This window comes from Silurus aristotelis, assembly GCF_946808225.1.
Source record: "Silurus aristotelis genome assembly, chromosome: 18".
NCBI classification, from domain to species: Eukaryota; Metazoa; Chordata; class Actinopteri; order Siluriformes; family Siluridae; genus Silurus; species Silurus aristotelis.
The window spans coordinates 16467618-16483388 of NC_139591.1; the positions used below are offsets into that span (position 1 = coordinate 16467618).

Consider the following 15771-nt stretch of genomic DNA (forward strand, 5'->3'; position numbering starts at 1 on the left):
TCCACTAACACAGTTTGGTGTCAGCCCAAGCCAGCATCAGTCTTTGGTAGTTTGATGGCAAATTTTTGTAATATGGAATTTTATGAAAATCACATTACAAGTCAAACAATGTCTATTTAAAAAAACGTATAATGGTAAAAATTTAATTCCTGTAGTTGTTTAGAAAAGGGTAATTCATTTAATTTCATTTTGAAGTATTGCTATAACAGTCTCGAACAATCTCAAAACTCTACTCGTTTTTTATTTTCTGTTGCACCTGCTGAGATACGAAACACTACAAGGCGTAACCTCACAGTCAGAGAGCTCTTTCTCTCAGCCCTAACATATAAATGCTCATGCAACTTTTCAATTATACAGTGTACTGGAATCTTAAATTAGCAACCGGAAATCAAGGGTTGCCATTAAGAGGTCGACAGCGAGCGCAACAGGGAATCCAGTAAGCAGACGATGCCAGTCAAATCCTGAGACCCCTGAAACAGCAAATCTGCCAGTGAACGGGGCTAAACTTCACAAGCTGCAGCACCAGCGCTCATAAAAAGAGGATCAAGCTGTAAATACAGCCGAGACTCCCGGGCCAAATCCGCCAGCACTCAGCCTGCTCCTGCTTTCCTCAGCCTGCAGGGTCGTGGGAAATAGAAAGCTGGCCTCAGTCCATATTTGAAAAGAGAAAGAAAAAAAGGCAACCGTTAAGAGAAAGAAAATCGTGACAAATACCAATAGTCAAGGGGAGAACCGCTATTCAACCGCTATTGCTATCTTTTCATCTGAGGATTAGCGGCTACCACATTTTTTGGGCCATTCTGCAGCAAGCCAGTGGCATTTGTTGTTTTAAGAAAGGATCGACAAGGCACTATCAAAGTCCCGAATCCAAGTGAGTGGCCCCGAGCCCAGGTGCCTCTTTACGCAGTACGCATGCAATTCCACCCAAAGGAAAACTCATGGAAGCTGGATGGATGCTTTTTGGAAAGTACGAAACATAACATTAAAAGATGCTTAAAAAAAACCAAATCAATGAAAAATAATTTCTCCCTGATATAGACCCCTTGTCAGCCCAGACATGATCACTGTTAGCGTAGTGTCTAAGGCAATGGAATTTGGATCTAAAGGTTGTGAGTTTAAATCCCAGCCACACCAAGCTGCCACTCCTTTTAAAAGCAATCAACCCCATAGCTGCTCAGTTGTATAAATATTGGGACACCCAACTTCCCCAAATCAGTAGAACAAAGTTAGAGGCACTCAATTGTATAGGATACATTTGAATGCAGTAGCATACCATTTTTTCATTCACTTCAACTACGACAATGTGCCTGGGCACATGAAGGTAATGGTTTACATGGTTGGAGTATTAGATCTTGAGCGTCATGCTATAGAGCTCTGACCTCGACCCTATTGAAGATGAATTGGAACACTGACTGCACCCCAGGACTTCTACATCAGTATCTGATTTTAACACGTTTGTGGCTGAATGAGCACAAATCTCCATGAGCAAAATCTTGTAGAACATCTAGACTACTTCTAGATCTACATCCACTCTCCCAGAAGAGTGGAAGATATTATAACAGTGAATGGGGACTAAATGTGGAATATTTTTAGCATTTCACTACAGCTAAATTACAGAAAACAAGTAAAATCATTATCAGGTATGCTAATTATGTGGTTGCTCAATGGCCAATGCTCTGGGGTAATGATCTGAAAGTTGGGTGTTGAAGCCCCTACAATCCCAAGCTGGTTCTGTCAGGCCCAGACCCTGCGCTGTGACCTCAGTTTCCCAACAAGCTGAGAACAATTTTTTTTCTTTAAAGTGGCTTCAGGTTGTCTGTAAACATGATCATGATGTGACTGGGTTTAGACTCTCACAATCACATGAAATGTGATTTCTGATCATTGCACCTCCTTGGTCCATGCCACCAAAATTTGCGCTTGGAGTTTTACCAAAAAGCTGGAAGTCATGTGAATAATAATACACAGTATATCAAAATACTGGATGATGAGCCACATTGGTGCTGTATCTCCACCACAAACGAATGTATTCTCTAACTTTCATTGGATACAGCACAGGGCTGAATGGTTTGCTGCATTTAATACAGAGATCTTTTCTGTTACCATCTGGATTTTAAACAAAGACGTTATATACGGTTAAATAAAGGAGCGCTGTAGGACAGGCTTTTCTCTGATGAGTACACACACTTGAGCCAGTGTTTGAAAAGGGTTAGCTGGAAGAAAAGTTTCCCAGAAATACACGACCATTGTTCTTTCCCGTGCATTAGTAGCACTTCAGACGGCCGCGTTGCATTCATTTTTGCCAGCTCCGTAATGGCATGTCATTTTGTATATGAAAGCGTATGACAGGCACCGTCTCGCAAGCCTAACTAGAGTCTGAACTCATCAGCCGAGCAGGACTGAAAGTACAGAGCCGAGGTGTAATTTATGACGCATTAGCACACACTTACACAGCTGGATACACACGGGGGCGGCGCTCTGAGCTTCTGTGCCCTGCGCGGGTAATAAGGCTATTGTAACCCTGTGATATATGGTTTTGGCCCGCATTACTCGCTCATTACAGTTCCGCCGGACGTTTTTTATGGAGGTGACTTATTCGCCCCGGTCGCCTCCATGAGAGCCGTATTCACATGTATCATAAAACATCAAAACTTAGCCTGTATCTCAGCGCAACGGTGTCCGGCAAAATAAATAATTTCTCACGCCGGCGCCGCAAATAGCCAGGTTACAGCGAATCCTGACCTGTGGCTAATGGAAGACGCATCGCGCCTCCAATATTACGGCTTTCCTCTCCGCCTTTTCCTTTTTTGCTGTCTCGGAGGTCCTTGGATGACCCATGTGGTCCCCTGTGAAAGCCTTCCTTCATCACAGTGCTGGAAGAAAAACATCTGACAGGTCTGTAAGTCAGGAGAAATACTTGCTCGTCAGAAACACCGCCTGATCCCTGCTGATCCTTTGTCTGTAGACCAAATTGATCCAGGATCAGTCGGCGTCTTGAGAATCGCCCACCCCACACCCCCCGAGGGACGCCTCAAAATCAAAAACACAAAGCAAGACGAGACTCCGCCCTCTTTGAGAGATGCCGGTTTTGTTAGCCCGAAGTGCCACTGTTAATTAGAAGGGACACCATGGCCTCCCACTCGTTAGCACCAGAGTAAACACTCCTAATTTGTTATGCATTTTAATGGCCTTCTAAGAAACACTTAAGGAACGACTGTGGGGGTTTTGAAAGAAAACACACAAACACAAATCCCCAGCAAGTTGTGATGGAGAGGGAGATGAAAGCAAGATCTTGGTCAAACAGAGTCTCTTCATGTGCCAGTGGAAGACGAACGGCGGCTGATGGAAATCAAGTAGCTACTGTAGTTTGAGCGTGTTTTATGGTTCACTATTACATCTTTACTGCCATTTAATATAAAGCGAAAAGTGCTTTCATAATGCATGGAGAGAAATACACTAGTGTGTGCTTCGGGAAATCAATCTGTGACCAAAACCGCTTACTCTATAGTGCTATCGGAATATCGGAGTGTAGCAAATACTATCAGAATTTTATACACTTCGCTCGCTTTCTCTAACTAACATGATCAAGTGTAAATATAGTTAATAATATTCTAGTGGTAGCTCAAAGGTTATTGGATCGGAATGTTTGGGGGTTCAAGCCCCGGTGTTGCCAAGTTGCCACTCTTGGGCTCTTGAGCAAGGCCCTTAACCCTCCGTACTCCAGGGGGCGCTGTATCATAACTCTGACCTTAGCTTCCTAACATCGCTGGCATATGCGAAGAAAGAATTTTAATGCGATGTAATAGTGACGAATAAAAAAAAAGCCCCTATGAATCATTTATATTACTGAGACGATTAAAAAATGACTGGCGTAGTCTAAAACAGAAATGCGATCTGAGTCACGGCCTCGTTCTCCACGTCCCGGTTAAATGTGTCTTCTAATCATCGAATATCAAGAATGGTCTTATTGATTTCTGGGAAACGACTTTCCTGCTCCCCTTTCAGAGCTCAATCACACACACATGCACTCACACACTTCTGCCCCCTTTGAGCCATAGCTTCTCCTTGCTCATTAGTGAAAACATTAGTGAGAAGGTGTCAGATCTCCAAACAAGGTATACATACACACACACACACACACACACACACACACACACACACACACACACACACACACACACAGCAGGGTCCTAGGTACTAATTAAATCCTTTAAGTACCTCGGATCCTGATGTGTATTTGAGGTTGTGAGAGTTGGGAGCTGACCAGGCTAAGGGACCACTTATGACCCTGAAGTATGTGACCATTTACTTATTCGTGTACTGTATGAGTACAAACATACTGTATACCCATGTTTAGTGCAGAGGTCAGATATAAACATTTGTATCTTTGTTGTGTCTCATCGCCAGTGAGCTGAATTGTACCGAATCATCAGTTTATTGTAATCACTAAAAAAGTTGATCGTTAAAATTTAGCATTTGCATGGCAAAAAAAAGACACGCTAAAAACACCAATAGATGAGTAAACTTGTGCTAAGTGTAGTAGAATATTGTGTGAATGTATGTATGAACATACGAGGAGCGTTCAAGTCAAACCGGGACTCTTATTTTACAGGTAGAAAAATGGATGCTAGCGTGATGGTACTACATGCAATGCTAAGTTGTGGTAATGAAGCTTCTTGGAAATGAAGGCATTAAATCTTTGGATATTTACAGAGGACTTTCAAGAAGACGGTTTTTAGATGCTCAGTCGCAATATATGTGGATAGATATTGTTGTAATCAATTGTATTTAATACAAAATTTTATAATTTTCAGTAATAGAGTGTGTGTGATTGTTTGTGTGTACAAACACGCACTATTACTGGAAATTATTACATTTTTATCAATAATTAATTAAACTGCAATTCCAAAATAAGTTGGAACACAGCAAAATATAAATAAAACCCAGAATGCAATGATTTGCAAATCTTATAACTCCATATTTTATTCCGAGTAAAACAAATAACATATTGAATGTTTCAGCTGAGAATATTTACCATGTTAAGGAAAACATAAGATCATTTGGAATCTGATAGCTGCAACACTTCTCAATAAAGTTGGGACAGGGCCATGTTTACCACTGTGTAGCTTCACGTATGAGGAGACCAGTTGCTAAAGTTTTGTGAGAAGAATGTTGCCTCATACGTGTCTCATCATTTTTTTGGACTTCTGTTGCCCTGTCCCAACTTTTCCGAAAAGTGCTGAGGCCATCAAATTCCAAATTAGCATAGTTTTTCCTTAAAGTAGTACATTTCCTTAGTTTTAACATCTGGATGTTTGCTATGTTCTATTGTGAATAAAATATGGGTTTATAAGATTTGCTAATCACAGCGTTCTGAATTTATTTACATTTTGCCGTGTCAAAACTTTTTTTGAATTGGGGTTGTAAGAAGATTTAATGTTTATTGCTGCCATTAGACACTAAAGTGAAGTCATTGGGAATGTCAGGATTGATTAAGGTGATGGTTAAGGTCATGAGCAGGGTGTCTCAGGTATAGCATGAATGTTCTCACACTGTGTTCGGCTTGAGTTCGGTATTTCAGGTCTGGTTGTAGCTCTGGCGTTCACATATTTCAGCTGAGAGCAGGAGAATGGAGGAGCGAGGCAGGAGAATGAGAATGAAGGAGCCGTTTCGGGCTAAACCATAAAAGCAGAGCTCTTTCTCGATGCTTCCTCTTTCCAGATGGCCAATTTCCATAATGACAGCGCAGCACTTCACACTGTCCAAATAAGAGTGTGTGTGAGCAAACGGGCCACTCCTGTTCATCATGAAGAGGAAGAAAGGTTAGGCATTTAGTGCCCTCTGAGCAAGTGAATAAGTTACTGAGGAATAAGTGTGTGTGTGTGTGTGTGTGTGTGTGTGTGTGTGTGTGTGTGTGTGTGTGTGTGTGTGTGTGCGCATGTGTTCATGGTTATGACCCCTGTGCCACAGTAAAACGATCCTCACTGACTTTCACCTCTTGCCTTTGTCTGCTTTTACTCTGTTTATTGTCGGTGTGGTGAGAAGAGAGACAGAGAGCGAGAAAGAGAAAACAAAAGAGAAAATGTACAAGGAAATGAGAAATGGACATTTTTGTTTGATTCCTAGATGAATAATGATTCCTTTGGACAATTCTCAGGGTTTGCATAAATGTGCATGCTTGACTTTGCTATTTAAATCGAAGCTATAGTTCATTAATAGATGCTATTTTGAATTCATGATGCATTCATGTTGAAAAAAAGAAGCGAAGAGAAGTAAAAAGTCTGCCGCATATTATGCAAATTTTAGCAGAATAAAAAATTATATTTTCCCTCTAACGGACGGATTTTTAGATCTGGACAGTTCTAACTGTACAGTTGGTGAAGTGTAGGTAGGGGGAATTTAATTTGAATATTTTATTTTTATATTACAGTATAAACAGTATATAAAAAAGTCTACAGTATTAAAATTATTGTGCATAAATATAAATGATGACAAATTCTAATGAATATTTTCATGTCAATATCGTTTCTATGGTGGGAAATTTCAGAAAAAAAAAAAAAATCTTTGATGAGACCCTCCAACAAACAAAAATCCAGATAAAAAGAATTCATCATTGGGAACATTTGAAATAAATACAATTAAATTAAAATAATAAAAAAATAAAAAGTCTGCACAACCTTTCATAATAGGTGCTCTAACTGTCCTCAAAGTTAACCAGTCACATTTAAAATTAGGCCTGTGGGTAAATGGCAACCCCTTTAAGTGATTATGATTAAAACCAGATAGAAGTCTGCTATTTGCTGTGGTATTTGCTTTACTGTGGTATTTGCTTCCTTAGTGCTGCGTTTTCTGTTATATTGTTAAATGCAGCACCAGGGTTCTGGAGGAACGTCGTCTCATTTCGCTGTGTACTGCGTCAGCTATATATGGTTAAAATGACAATAAAAGCTTCTTTACTTAACTTGAATGTTTGGGGTTCAAAACTTTGAACGCAGTTTAAAGGTACTTGAAACTTTTTTTTTGCAAAGAGTAGGAAAAAAATGTAAGTTAATAGAGATTTATTCTCAAAAACTTGATGCTGTAATAAAGGCAAAAGGTGCTTCCACAAAATATTACTTTGGTAGGGGCGCTATAGTTTTTTTGTTGTCTAGATTTTTGTTTGTTGGAGGATCACATCAAGATATAACAAGTTTGACATTTATGCTGTTATTTCAGTCTTTATCATTTTAAAACCTGCAATTTCATAAGAGTGTTTAGACTTTTTCTATAGACTTTTTATATCGAGCTAGTGTTGTATAAAAAGTTTGTGAAGTCCTTAAGGTGATCTGAGACTTCTGACAAAATCGGACATTTCCAACTTGCCTTCAATCAACCAAATGGAGTCCCTGCAGATCTAACGCCTACCTTGTGCTCTACACACCATACCATTTGACATTCAGTCACAAATGCTTACTTTCTTTTAAACTGATTAATTAGAAAATGAATCATTGTAAAAAAAAAAAAACCTAAACAAAAGTATTTAATAGTGTGACAAATTACCTCAAATCAGGTTAAAAAAATAAATAAAATAAATAAATAAATAAAAAGGCTGCATGCTTATGAAACTGGGGTGTCTTCTGCTCCTTATATTCTTCTTCTGACCTTTTTTTCACATTTAATAACTTGATTAATAGCCACGTTCTTTCATTTATCCGTGTTTTTTTTTTTTGCTGCCGATGATGCAACTTGTGACATTCGTGACAAAACAGAGCAGATCAACGCCGGGACTGAGAGAAGCCATGTGATTAAGTGGTGCGTGAGTTAGGCCATGTCTCATAAAGATGAAAGAGAGAAACTGAAAGAGAGTGAGGGAGGGATGAGTGCTGATGCTGGAGTAGATAGAGAGAGACATTTCCTGCCACCTCCAGCTCTCCTGCTCGTCAAGTCTCTCTGCATTCTGATATGTAGGACAGAATGGAGAAGTGAACAAAAAAATACTGTCACTCCCAACACTCCTCTGATGACCTGTGTAGCTATGTGTGTGTGTGTGTGTGTGTGTGTGTGTGTGTGTGTGTGTGTGTGTGTGTGAGACTATACAGTAACAATAATTAAAACACATACTCTTGATAAACACAGAAGGTACACTTTAGAGAATCGGAGACTTGGACATATTTATTCTGAGAAAGCTGAGCAGCTTGAGCATATGTGTGGTCTGTGGAATTGAGAGGTATGCCCCCTCATTGACAGGGAACAGAAGGAGCATCAATCTCTCTCAGTCCTCTCACTCTCCGCCACCCCTCGACCCACCCCACCCCACCTGCTCCACACGGAATGAGGCTCAGAGAGCACTTTGAAACAAAATGAGCTCTAGTCCTTCAAACAGAGTCAATCTCAAACCCGCCCTTGTCCAAGATTTACAAATCCTCTCCATACACACTCACCTTCTCCACTCTACTGCAAGGTCACTCAGAGGCTGGATTGGGTTAGGGGAGGCAGGGGGTTGCTGAAGGGGTCTTATAGGGCAAGAGCTGGGGGATTAGTGCTGACAGAGGCGTTAATGTGCCGTACCCTGAACCGAACAATGACGGCCTGTTTACCGTTTAGTGTCTCTGTTTATTTATGTTCTAATAGAAATATCACTATTGAAAGTTAGATCTGTATTAAAAGCCTTCACTACAGCACAGATGTGCACAATATAATAGTTAATAGTGTATAAAACCTATACACTGCAATATATAATTGTGTATATCAAATCTGTCTTGTGGTCCACTGTTAAGTCTTAAATTTAGCTACAGCAAGAAAAGGCAGTACAAAAGAAATTCATAGACTTAGTGCAGCGTGTAATTCTTTTAAAAAGTGTGTGTGTCTTTTCTTTTAATGGTTGTAAAAGCAATCCAGTATATCCAAAACTGGTCTGTATTGTGATAGATAGATAGATAGATAGATAGATAGATAGATAGATAGATAGATAGATAGATAGATAGATAGATAGATAGATAGATAGATAGATAGATAGCTTGTATAGCAGTACGGATTTACTGTTCTCTTATAAAAAACTCAACATACAGCCATTATTGTCAAAATAAATTGCAACAAAAGTGAGTATTTGTTATTTTGCACTGCCTTAATCCTCCTGGGTATGAAATTAACCAGCGCTGCACAGGTTGTTGCTGGGATCCTCTTCCACAGAGCTGCTGGATGTCAGACACATGGCGCTTTTTCGCTTGAGGATGCCCCACAGGTCTGGAGACATTCTTGGCCACTCATCAGCTTTAGCTTCGTCAGCAATCTTGGTGGTGTGTTTGGGGTCGTTATTAAGTTGGAAAACTTTCATTTGGCCCAGTTTTTGAAGGAAGGGCATCATGTTCTGCTTCAGAATTTCACAGTACAAGTTGAACTACTAGCAGCACTCATGCAGCCCCAGTCCATGACGCTACCAGCACCATGCTTGATTTCAAACAAGACACAATTTTCTTAGTGATTGTGGGTTTTCTTGTGAGACAGCTTCACTAGAGGCTTCCTTCTGGGACGACAGCTGTGCAAACCGACTTGTTACGGTGTGCATCGTGTGGTCTGAGCACTGACAAGCGAGCCTTCCGCTTCTGCAACCTCTAAAGCAATGCTGCAGCACTCATGCATCTGCTTTTTTTGAAGCAGCTTCTGCACCTGACGCACAGCACGAAGACTCAACTTCTTTGATCGACGCTTGAGGTCTGTTCCGAGTAGAACCTGTCTTGGAAAACCTCTGTATGACTCTGGCCACTGTACTGTAACTCAGTTTCAGGGTGTTACTGATCTTCTTATAGCTTACACCTTTGTGGTCAGTATGAGAGAATTGTACTCAAGCAACAAATTTCATCTGCTTTAATATAAGATACATGAATATGTATGGTTCTGTCAAGCAGACAAAAACATGAACATGAACAGGACATGCGGCTTTGCATGGACACACGATGTACAGCTGTTATCTTTTTTTTTTGCCATTTATTTAGACAATAATGGAGGACAGTGAATCTGTACTGCTATAAAACTTCACATTGACTACTCTATAAGATACTGTAGATAGAATGTCAGAGTGTATTTGTGTACACAATTTTAATTTTTTTCTAATTGTTTTAAGGCAAACAGAAGGAGAGCGGCACATGTGCCTAATGGAGGCCTAACAGGCATCTAAAAGCAGCACTAGAGAATGTTGAGAGCGCTGGAGTTCACTGTGGGTGGCATTAATGATGCCACCATGCTAATGCTGGTCTAATGTGAGGCCTGGTATAATGTTACCCGGTGATGATGATCTGAAACCCTGCCAACGTGCTATCTCTCTCTCTCTTTCACACACACACACACACACACACACACACACACACACACACACACACGCACACACACGCACACACACGCACACACACACGCACACACACGCACACACACTTCCCCATTTACACTGCATTATCCCTCATTCCATCTATCTTCTCTCTCTTCTTTCAGTGTAGAGTTCATGGTGATGACGATGAAGATGGAATTCCACAATCCTCGGCTTTTAAACGGACAGGATGGAATGATCGATATGCGGTTTGATGATTTTTTCATGAACAGTTTACACGATGCTGCACCGAATCCGTTTCCAATTAGCCGTTCTCTGCCTGCTAAACTGACAGAAGTCTGGAGTAGAACGAATTCCTAATTGCTCGGGTCAATCAGCAAGCTGAAATGTGCAATTAGGCTTTTGCTTTGATGACTCTACTCTACTGTCACGACTGGAATCGCTTCAATAGAAGGCAAAATGTTTAGCCTACGTCGCAAAGCTATTAAGATGCTTTTCAACCTGCAGCGCTAAAGCCGGCATCAATCAGAAACCTTACATCCTCCACACACAGACATACACGGGCGCATACACGCGCGCACGCACGCTCGAGAAAATCTATTATGGAGATCTGAGCTGCCGTCAGACGTTTCCCATTCGAGCTTATCAGCCGTGTGCCACCGATGTCCGGAGCAGCAAACAGGCATGTGTAAAGAGGCTTAAATAAAGCAGGAAGTCAACACGCAGCGAGGCGTGGGCCGAGCCGGCGTGTATCGCTGCCAACATCTCGCCGCCAAGAGCCCTCAACACTCTTCCCATTATTCTTACAATCTCTCTCTCTATTTCTATCTCTCTCTCTCACACACACACAAATTGAACACACACTTGCTGTGTTCAAACTAGTGGCTTTTGGTTTCCCTGCAACTACAAAGCAGACCACTAACGGCAAGAAAATTGTGCAACTCTTTAAGGGTGCACCCGCTTACTATTAGACCTGTCATATATATATATATATCATCATGTTCACATTTGGCTTTATGACATGTCGAGGCCATCAAACTCAAGTTGACCATCTTAATGCCTTTAAATGATAGATTTCCTCAGTTTAAACATTCAGTATGATTTCTATTTTCCACACAGAATAAAATATGGATTTATGAGATATGCACATCATTACACTCTGGTTTTCTTTACATTTTACACAGGGTCCAAGCTTTTTTTTTGGAAAGGGGGTCGTATATTACACCCTGTATAGTGAGCAGATCATATAAATCAGTTGGAATTCAGCCGAGGTGAATGAAACATGAAGTGGAGACGAGGTGGCTTCTAATAAGGGTTCCACAAAACTCTCCCAGATACCAACAAGAAATGTTCATTACTCCTAAAAGTGGAGACGTTTCATTATGTTGGCTAATGGGCTGCATAGCGTATAACTAATACGCTGCTAATGTTTGTTAGGTTTATAGCAGTTTAAAATGATATGATACATATTTTAAAAACATACATATACTAAATCTTTTTATTTCATAAAACACAAAATACACACAGCTTTACCAGCTACTATGATCACGCATGTACTGTGATGCCATGGCTACAATTTTCTTTTTATACCTTAGACAGTAAAAGCTCCTGCGCCACACACCTATTTAAGCATCTCAGTTGCATGTTGCTGATTACTAACCGCATGAATCGTGTTTTTTAGTGGTATTAAACAATGACCTACCGGGAAACTGGTAGCTATAACTCGGAGCGAATCCAGTGTATCCACGTCCATAGGTCGCCACGATGTTTGGGTAACCTAAGACAGACAGAGAAAAAGACAGTAAAGTCAGAAAGAAAACGCTAAGTTTACAAGAAAAGTCATAGTAATTAATTATAACTCCTAGTAATGTGTTGTGGTTTGATAACCGTGTTAGTATTAATGATAGTCGCACTGTACGCGATCGCAGTAATACGTGGGCTGAATTCTACAGTGATACGGTATGTTCCCCATGTTAGATTATATAATGAGAATCCTCTAAAAGTAGAAAATGACTACGCATCATCAATCAGCGTGATCTGCACAAACACAAACATTCTTCAAAGTGAGACTGAGGTAATAGGGATCATTAGTGTCCATTAGCATTGACACTGCAGTCTTTGTGGCTGTCCTGCGAGTTTTTAGTCACCCTATTCTGTCCTCTATCGCTGATACGCCGAGTAAAAAAAACAAACAACAAGAACAATTCCCATACTGCTATACCGCATTCGGTCACAATATAGCAGGTCGCATTACGCCTTGTAAGATCAACAATCTCGACTCGCGACTAAAGAATTCTTTCGCTATGTGCGACAAGTTTAAAAGTCATACAGTATTGCCACAAATATTGCTTGCAGCTTTCAGGCTCAGAAATAAGCTCCTCCCAATAAAGACGTTTCACAGCTCTGTCCAGCGGGAACATAGAAGAAGGTGAGTCCATGTGTTTTATTATTATAATTGTATTTGTTTGGCAATTGCAGTTCACCTTGTGGGCAGCAGAGGGAGCTTTAATAACAACCCATTTTGTAATCGACAGTCCAGATAAAGTGGACCTGCTCTGCTAAAAACTATTTTATACGTCCGACTGATAACATCAGTTCTCTTCTGCACCGCTAATCCACAATGAATGAAGAATAACGAGGAGAACAAGAGCAAAAAAAAGAGACCAAAAAGCCTGAAAGAGGTTATGCGTCTGGGATATCGGCTTAGACAAGTACACCATCATGCACAGCAGCATCGGTGAACGCACACGGATATTACAACACTATGTTTGCAAGCAACTGCAAAGAGCTTCAATCAGAATGCGTCACGAGGGAATTTCTTCACCATCTGCTCTCCATCTCTGGTGCTGTACAAGAGATGCAGCAGTGTGTTTTTTTTTTTTTTTGCTACTCCAGCAGATCGGTTATTCCTGGCCCTGTTTATTACTCTTTTTCTTTTTATTTACATGCTTTATTGATTTTAGGTTGTCCAAAAGAAAAAACTCAATCGCAAAGCCAAGCGGCATGTGAGCAAGTAGGAAGTGTGTGAAATGAATTCTTTCAGAGAGACCGAACTCGTTATAAACACATGCATGAACCTGTGCACTATTCACACGATTTGCGACAGAGCTCATGGTCACGCAGGGGAACGGTCATGGCGAGATCGAGGCGTCGTGATAAACCCAGAGCTTAATGGCGTTTAGAGAATCCGTGGTGTTCTGCCCCCTCAGGCTGTAACCGGTGACATTTAATTGAGGAGCAGGGGTGCAAAATTGGCTGAAACGCATGACATACAAAGAGCAGCAGATGTGACGGTGGCTACAGGTGGAGTTTTGCTAACCCGCCGCAGCGAGGCTATCTGCATAACCCAGGGTGGTCCGGGACTAATAGGCCTCAGCAGGGTTTGGGGTAGAAGAGTGTGTCCGGCATGTTTAAGCGAGACGCTCGGGAGATGCCCTTTCAGGATTAATCTTTGCTAATCAAAGCCTTGCTGCAATCAATCGCTAAATTAGTCTGGGGTCAGCGGAAGAAAGTTCTAGCTACAGCATTAAGTAAAAGGGCATTCGATGTTTGTTTACACACTGACTGGTCCAATTGCAGTACTACACAATGCTTCGCGGTAATGTTTATCAAACACGCGGCAATATAATTAACACTCTTGTTTAATATAATAATTTTTATAAAAAGAAATACACTAAAAAACGTAGATGTTTACAATATTTTCGCAAAATAGCCACTTGTAATTTACAGTGTAAAATTTCTGTCTAAAAACTAGAATATAAGGGTGTCCCTGATTATAGATTTATATATTTGAATAAGAATTGTCAAGTGTTTGGATTTATTTATGCGTGTTAAAAATGAAAAAAAAAAAATTAATTAGAATTTTCTTTTCTTTTCAAATTTGTATTTTTCTCATAAAAAGGCTATAAATTATATAATCAGATTAAGGACCCTTATATAACCGAAATGGCATGACCCTCGTTTCATAACACCTCTGCTGAGATTCAACTGTGAGATTGGTAGTCAAATCGGACCCCTCTTCAAATCTTCAGCTACTCGGGGTCACCCCTAATGAAAACCAATCAGATTTTGCCTTGTTGTATGAACAAAGCATTACCTCTGCTCATTTTTCTTAAAGAGATTACACGAGAAGATTGATTCTCAATAGCTAAAAAAAAAACCCACTAGGCATAAAGGTGATAATGGTCATGATGTTATTTACGCATCATGCATTAGACAGCACCTCAGCATGATGAACGTCAGGGTAAATAAGGGCTGTCGCTTTCTCTGGAAAGCCAGAGTCAGCTGCCGCTGCTGCTGCTGCTGTAGCTTCTCCCTCCTCTTCGCGTTATTAATATGCATGCTAATGCACCTATTTTATGGCTCAACGGTTCCGATTCACTTTAAAATCAATTATCCATCTGGTACACCCATACTCCTCACCAGCTCGAATGTGTATTAATTTCAGCAAACATACATGCAGCACAACACAATAAAGATAAATGGTTGGATTAGGACTGGTAAACAAAGGAGCCGAGGAAGGAGTTTTAATGAGATCCGGCGTAGAAGGGAACCTACAGTTCCTTAAATAATGAGTCCTGATCTTCAGCTGCCCCCCCGTTCGAATGCAAATTATACTAAGTTATGTCGTGCTGCCCTGCGTTTTCCAATTTCATTTAGATAAGCACGAGTGTGGATAAGTCTGGAGTTAATATTTTCACATGAACACTCCAAAGACTCTCTTGCTCACTCTCGCTCTCTCTCTCTCTCTCTCTCTCTCTCTCTCTCTCTCTTTCTCTCTCTCTCGCTCTCTCTTTCTCCTCCACAGCTCAGCGTTGAAACGTAAGAACTTTGGAAAAGTTCACACGGCTTGTTAAAAGTTCAATCCGGCCAGATTGCAGGGAAAGCTGGCAAGAAAAGGCGGCCCCAGTGCCATTTACATACTGCTGCTACCATCGCACAGTCACTAAAGGACATGAATCAGACTTTGTTCGTTTCAGGGTGCCGCCTCAGAGCCACTGCCTGCTGTGCTGTGGTGTGTGCTTGTGTGTTATAGGGATGACTATGATAGAGTGTTAGCTTGCAAGGTGGCTCTGGAGCGGTGAGAAGCTCCTGAGATTCACCGGGGCTGTCATTAGCCAGAGCAGAGGTCAGGCAGATGGATTGGTGAGCCCCTAATAGAGCATTATCCCAATTTTCCTCCTCATTTGCGCTGGTAATGCAGCTTGTGCTCCATTGGGCACTGGCATACGCCTTGTGATGCCCAGCCCCGCCTACACAGGCTCATTTCCATATGGGACTACCCTGAATTCAAGACTGCAGGTTGGCAGGGGCCTGGCAAATCACACTGTTAATCAAGAGTGACCTCACTTGTCATTTAGACAATCAGTAATGTTCAACCGTATCTTCAGCGTGCATTAATGCTGCGAGCTGGGAGAAGAATGATGATACAGCTGCATATATGGTTTGAAAATAACTGGGATTAACTACAT

At 41.0% G+C, this 15771-nt stretch overlaps 1 protein-coding gene across 7 annotated transcripts in view; it reads right to left on the reverse strand.

Moving 5' to 3' along the window:
* Positions 1-15771, reverse strand: part of msi2a (musashi RNA-binding protein 2a) — a 258690-nt gene that overhangs the window by 32186 nt on the left and 210733 nt on the right. For all 7 annotated transcript variants that reach the window (XM_083568557.1, XM_083568554.1, XM_083568556.1 and 4 more), the window contains one exon: positions 12003-12077. In XM_083568557.1, the coding sequence (XP_083424683.1) occupies positions 12003-12077 (75 nt within the window). The remainder of the gene's footprint in view (positions 1-12002; positions 12078-15771) is intronic.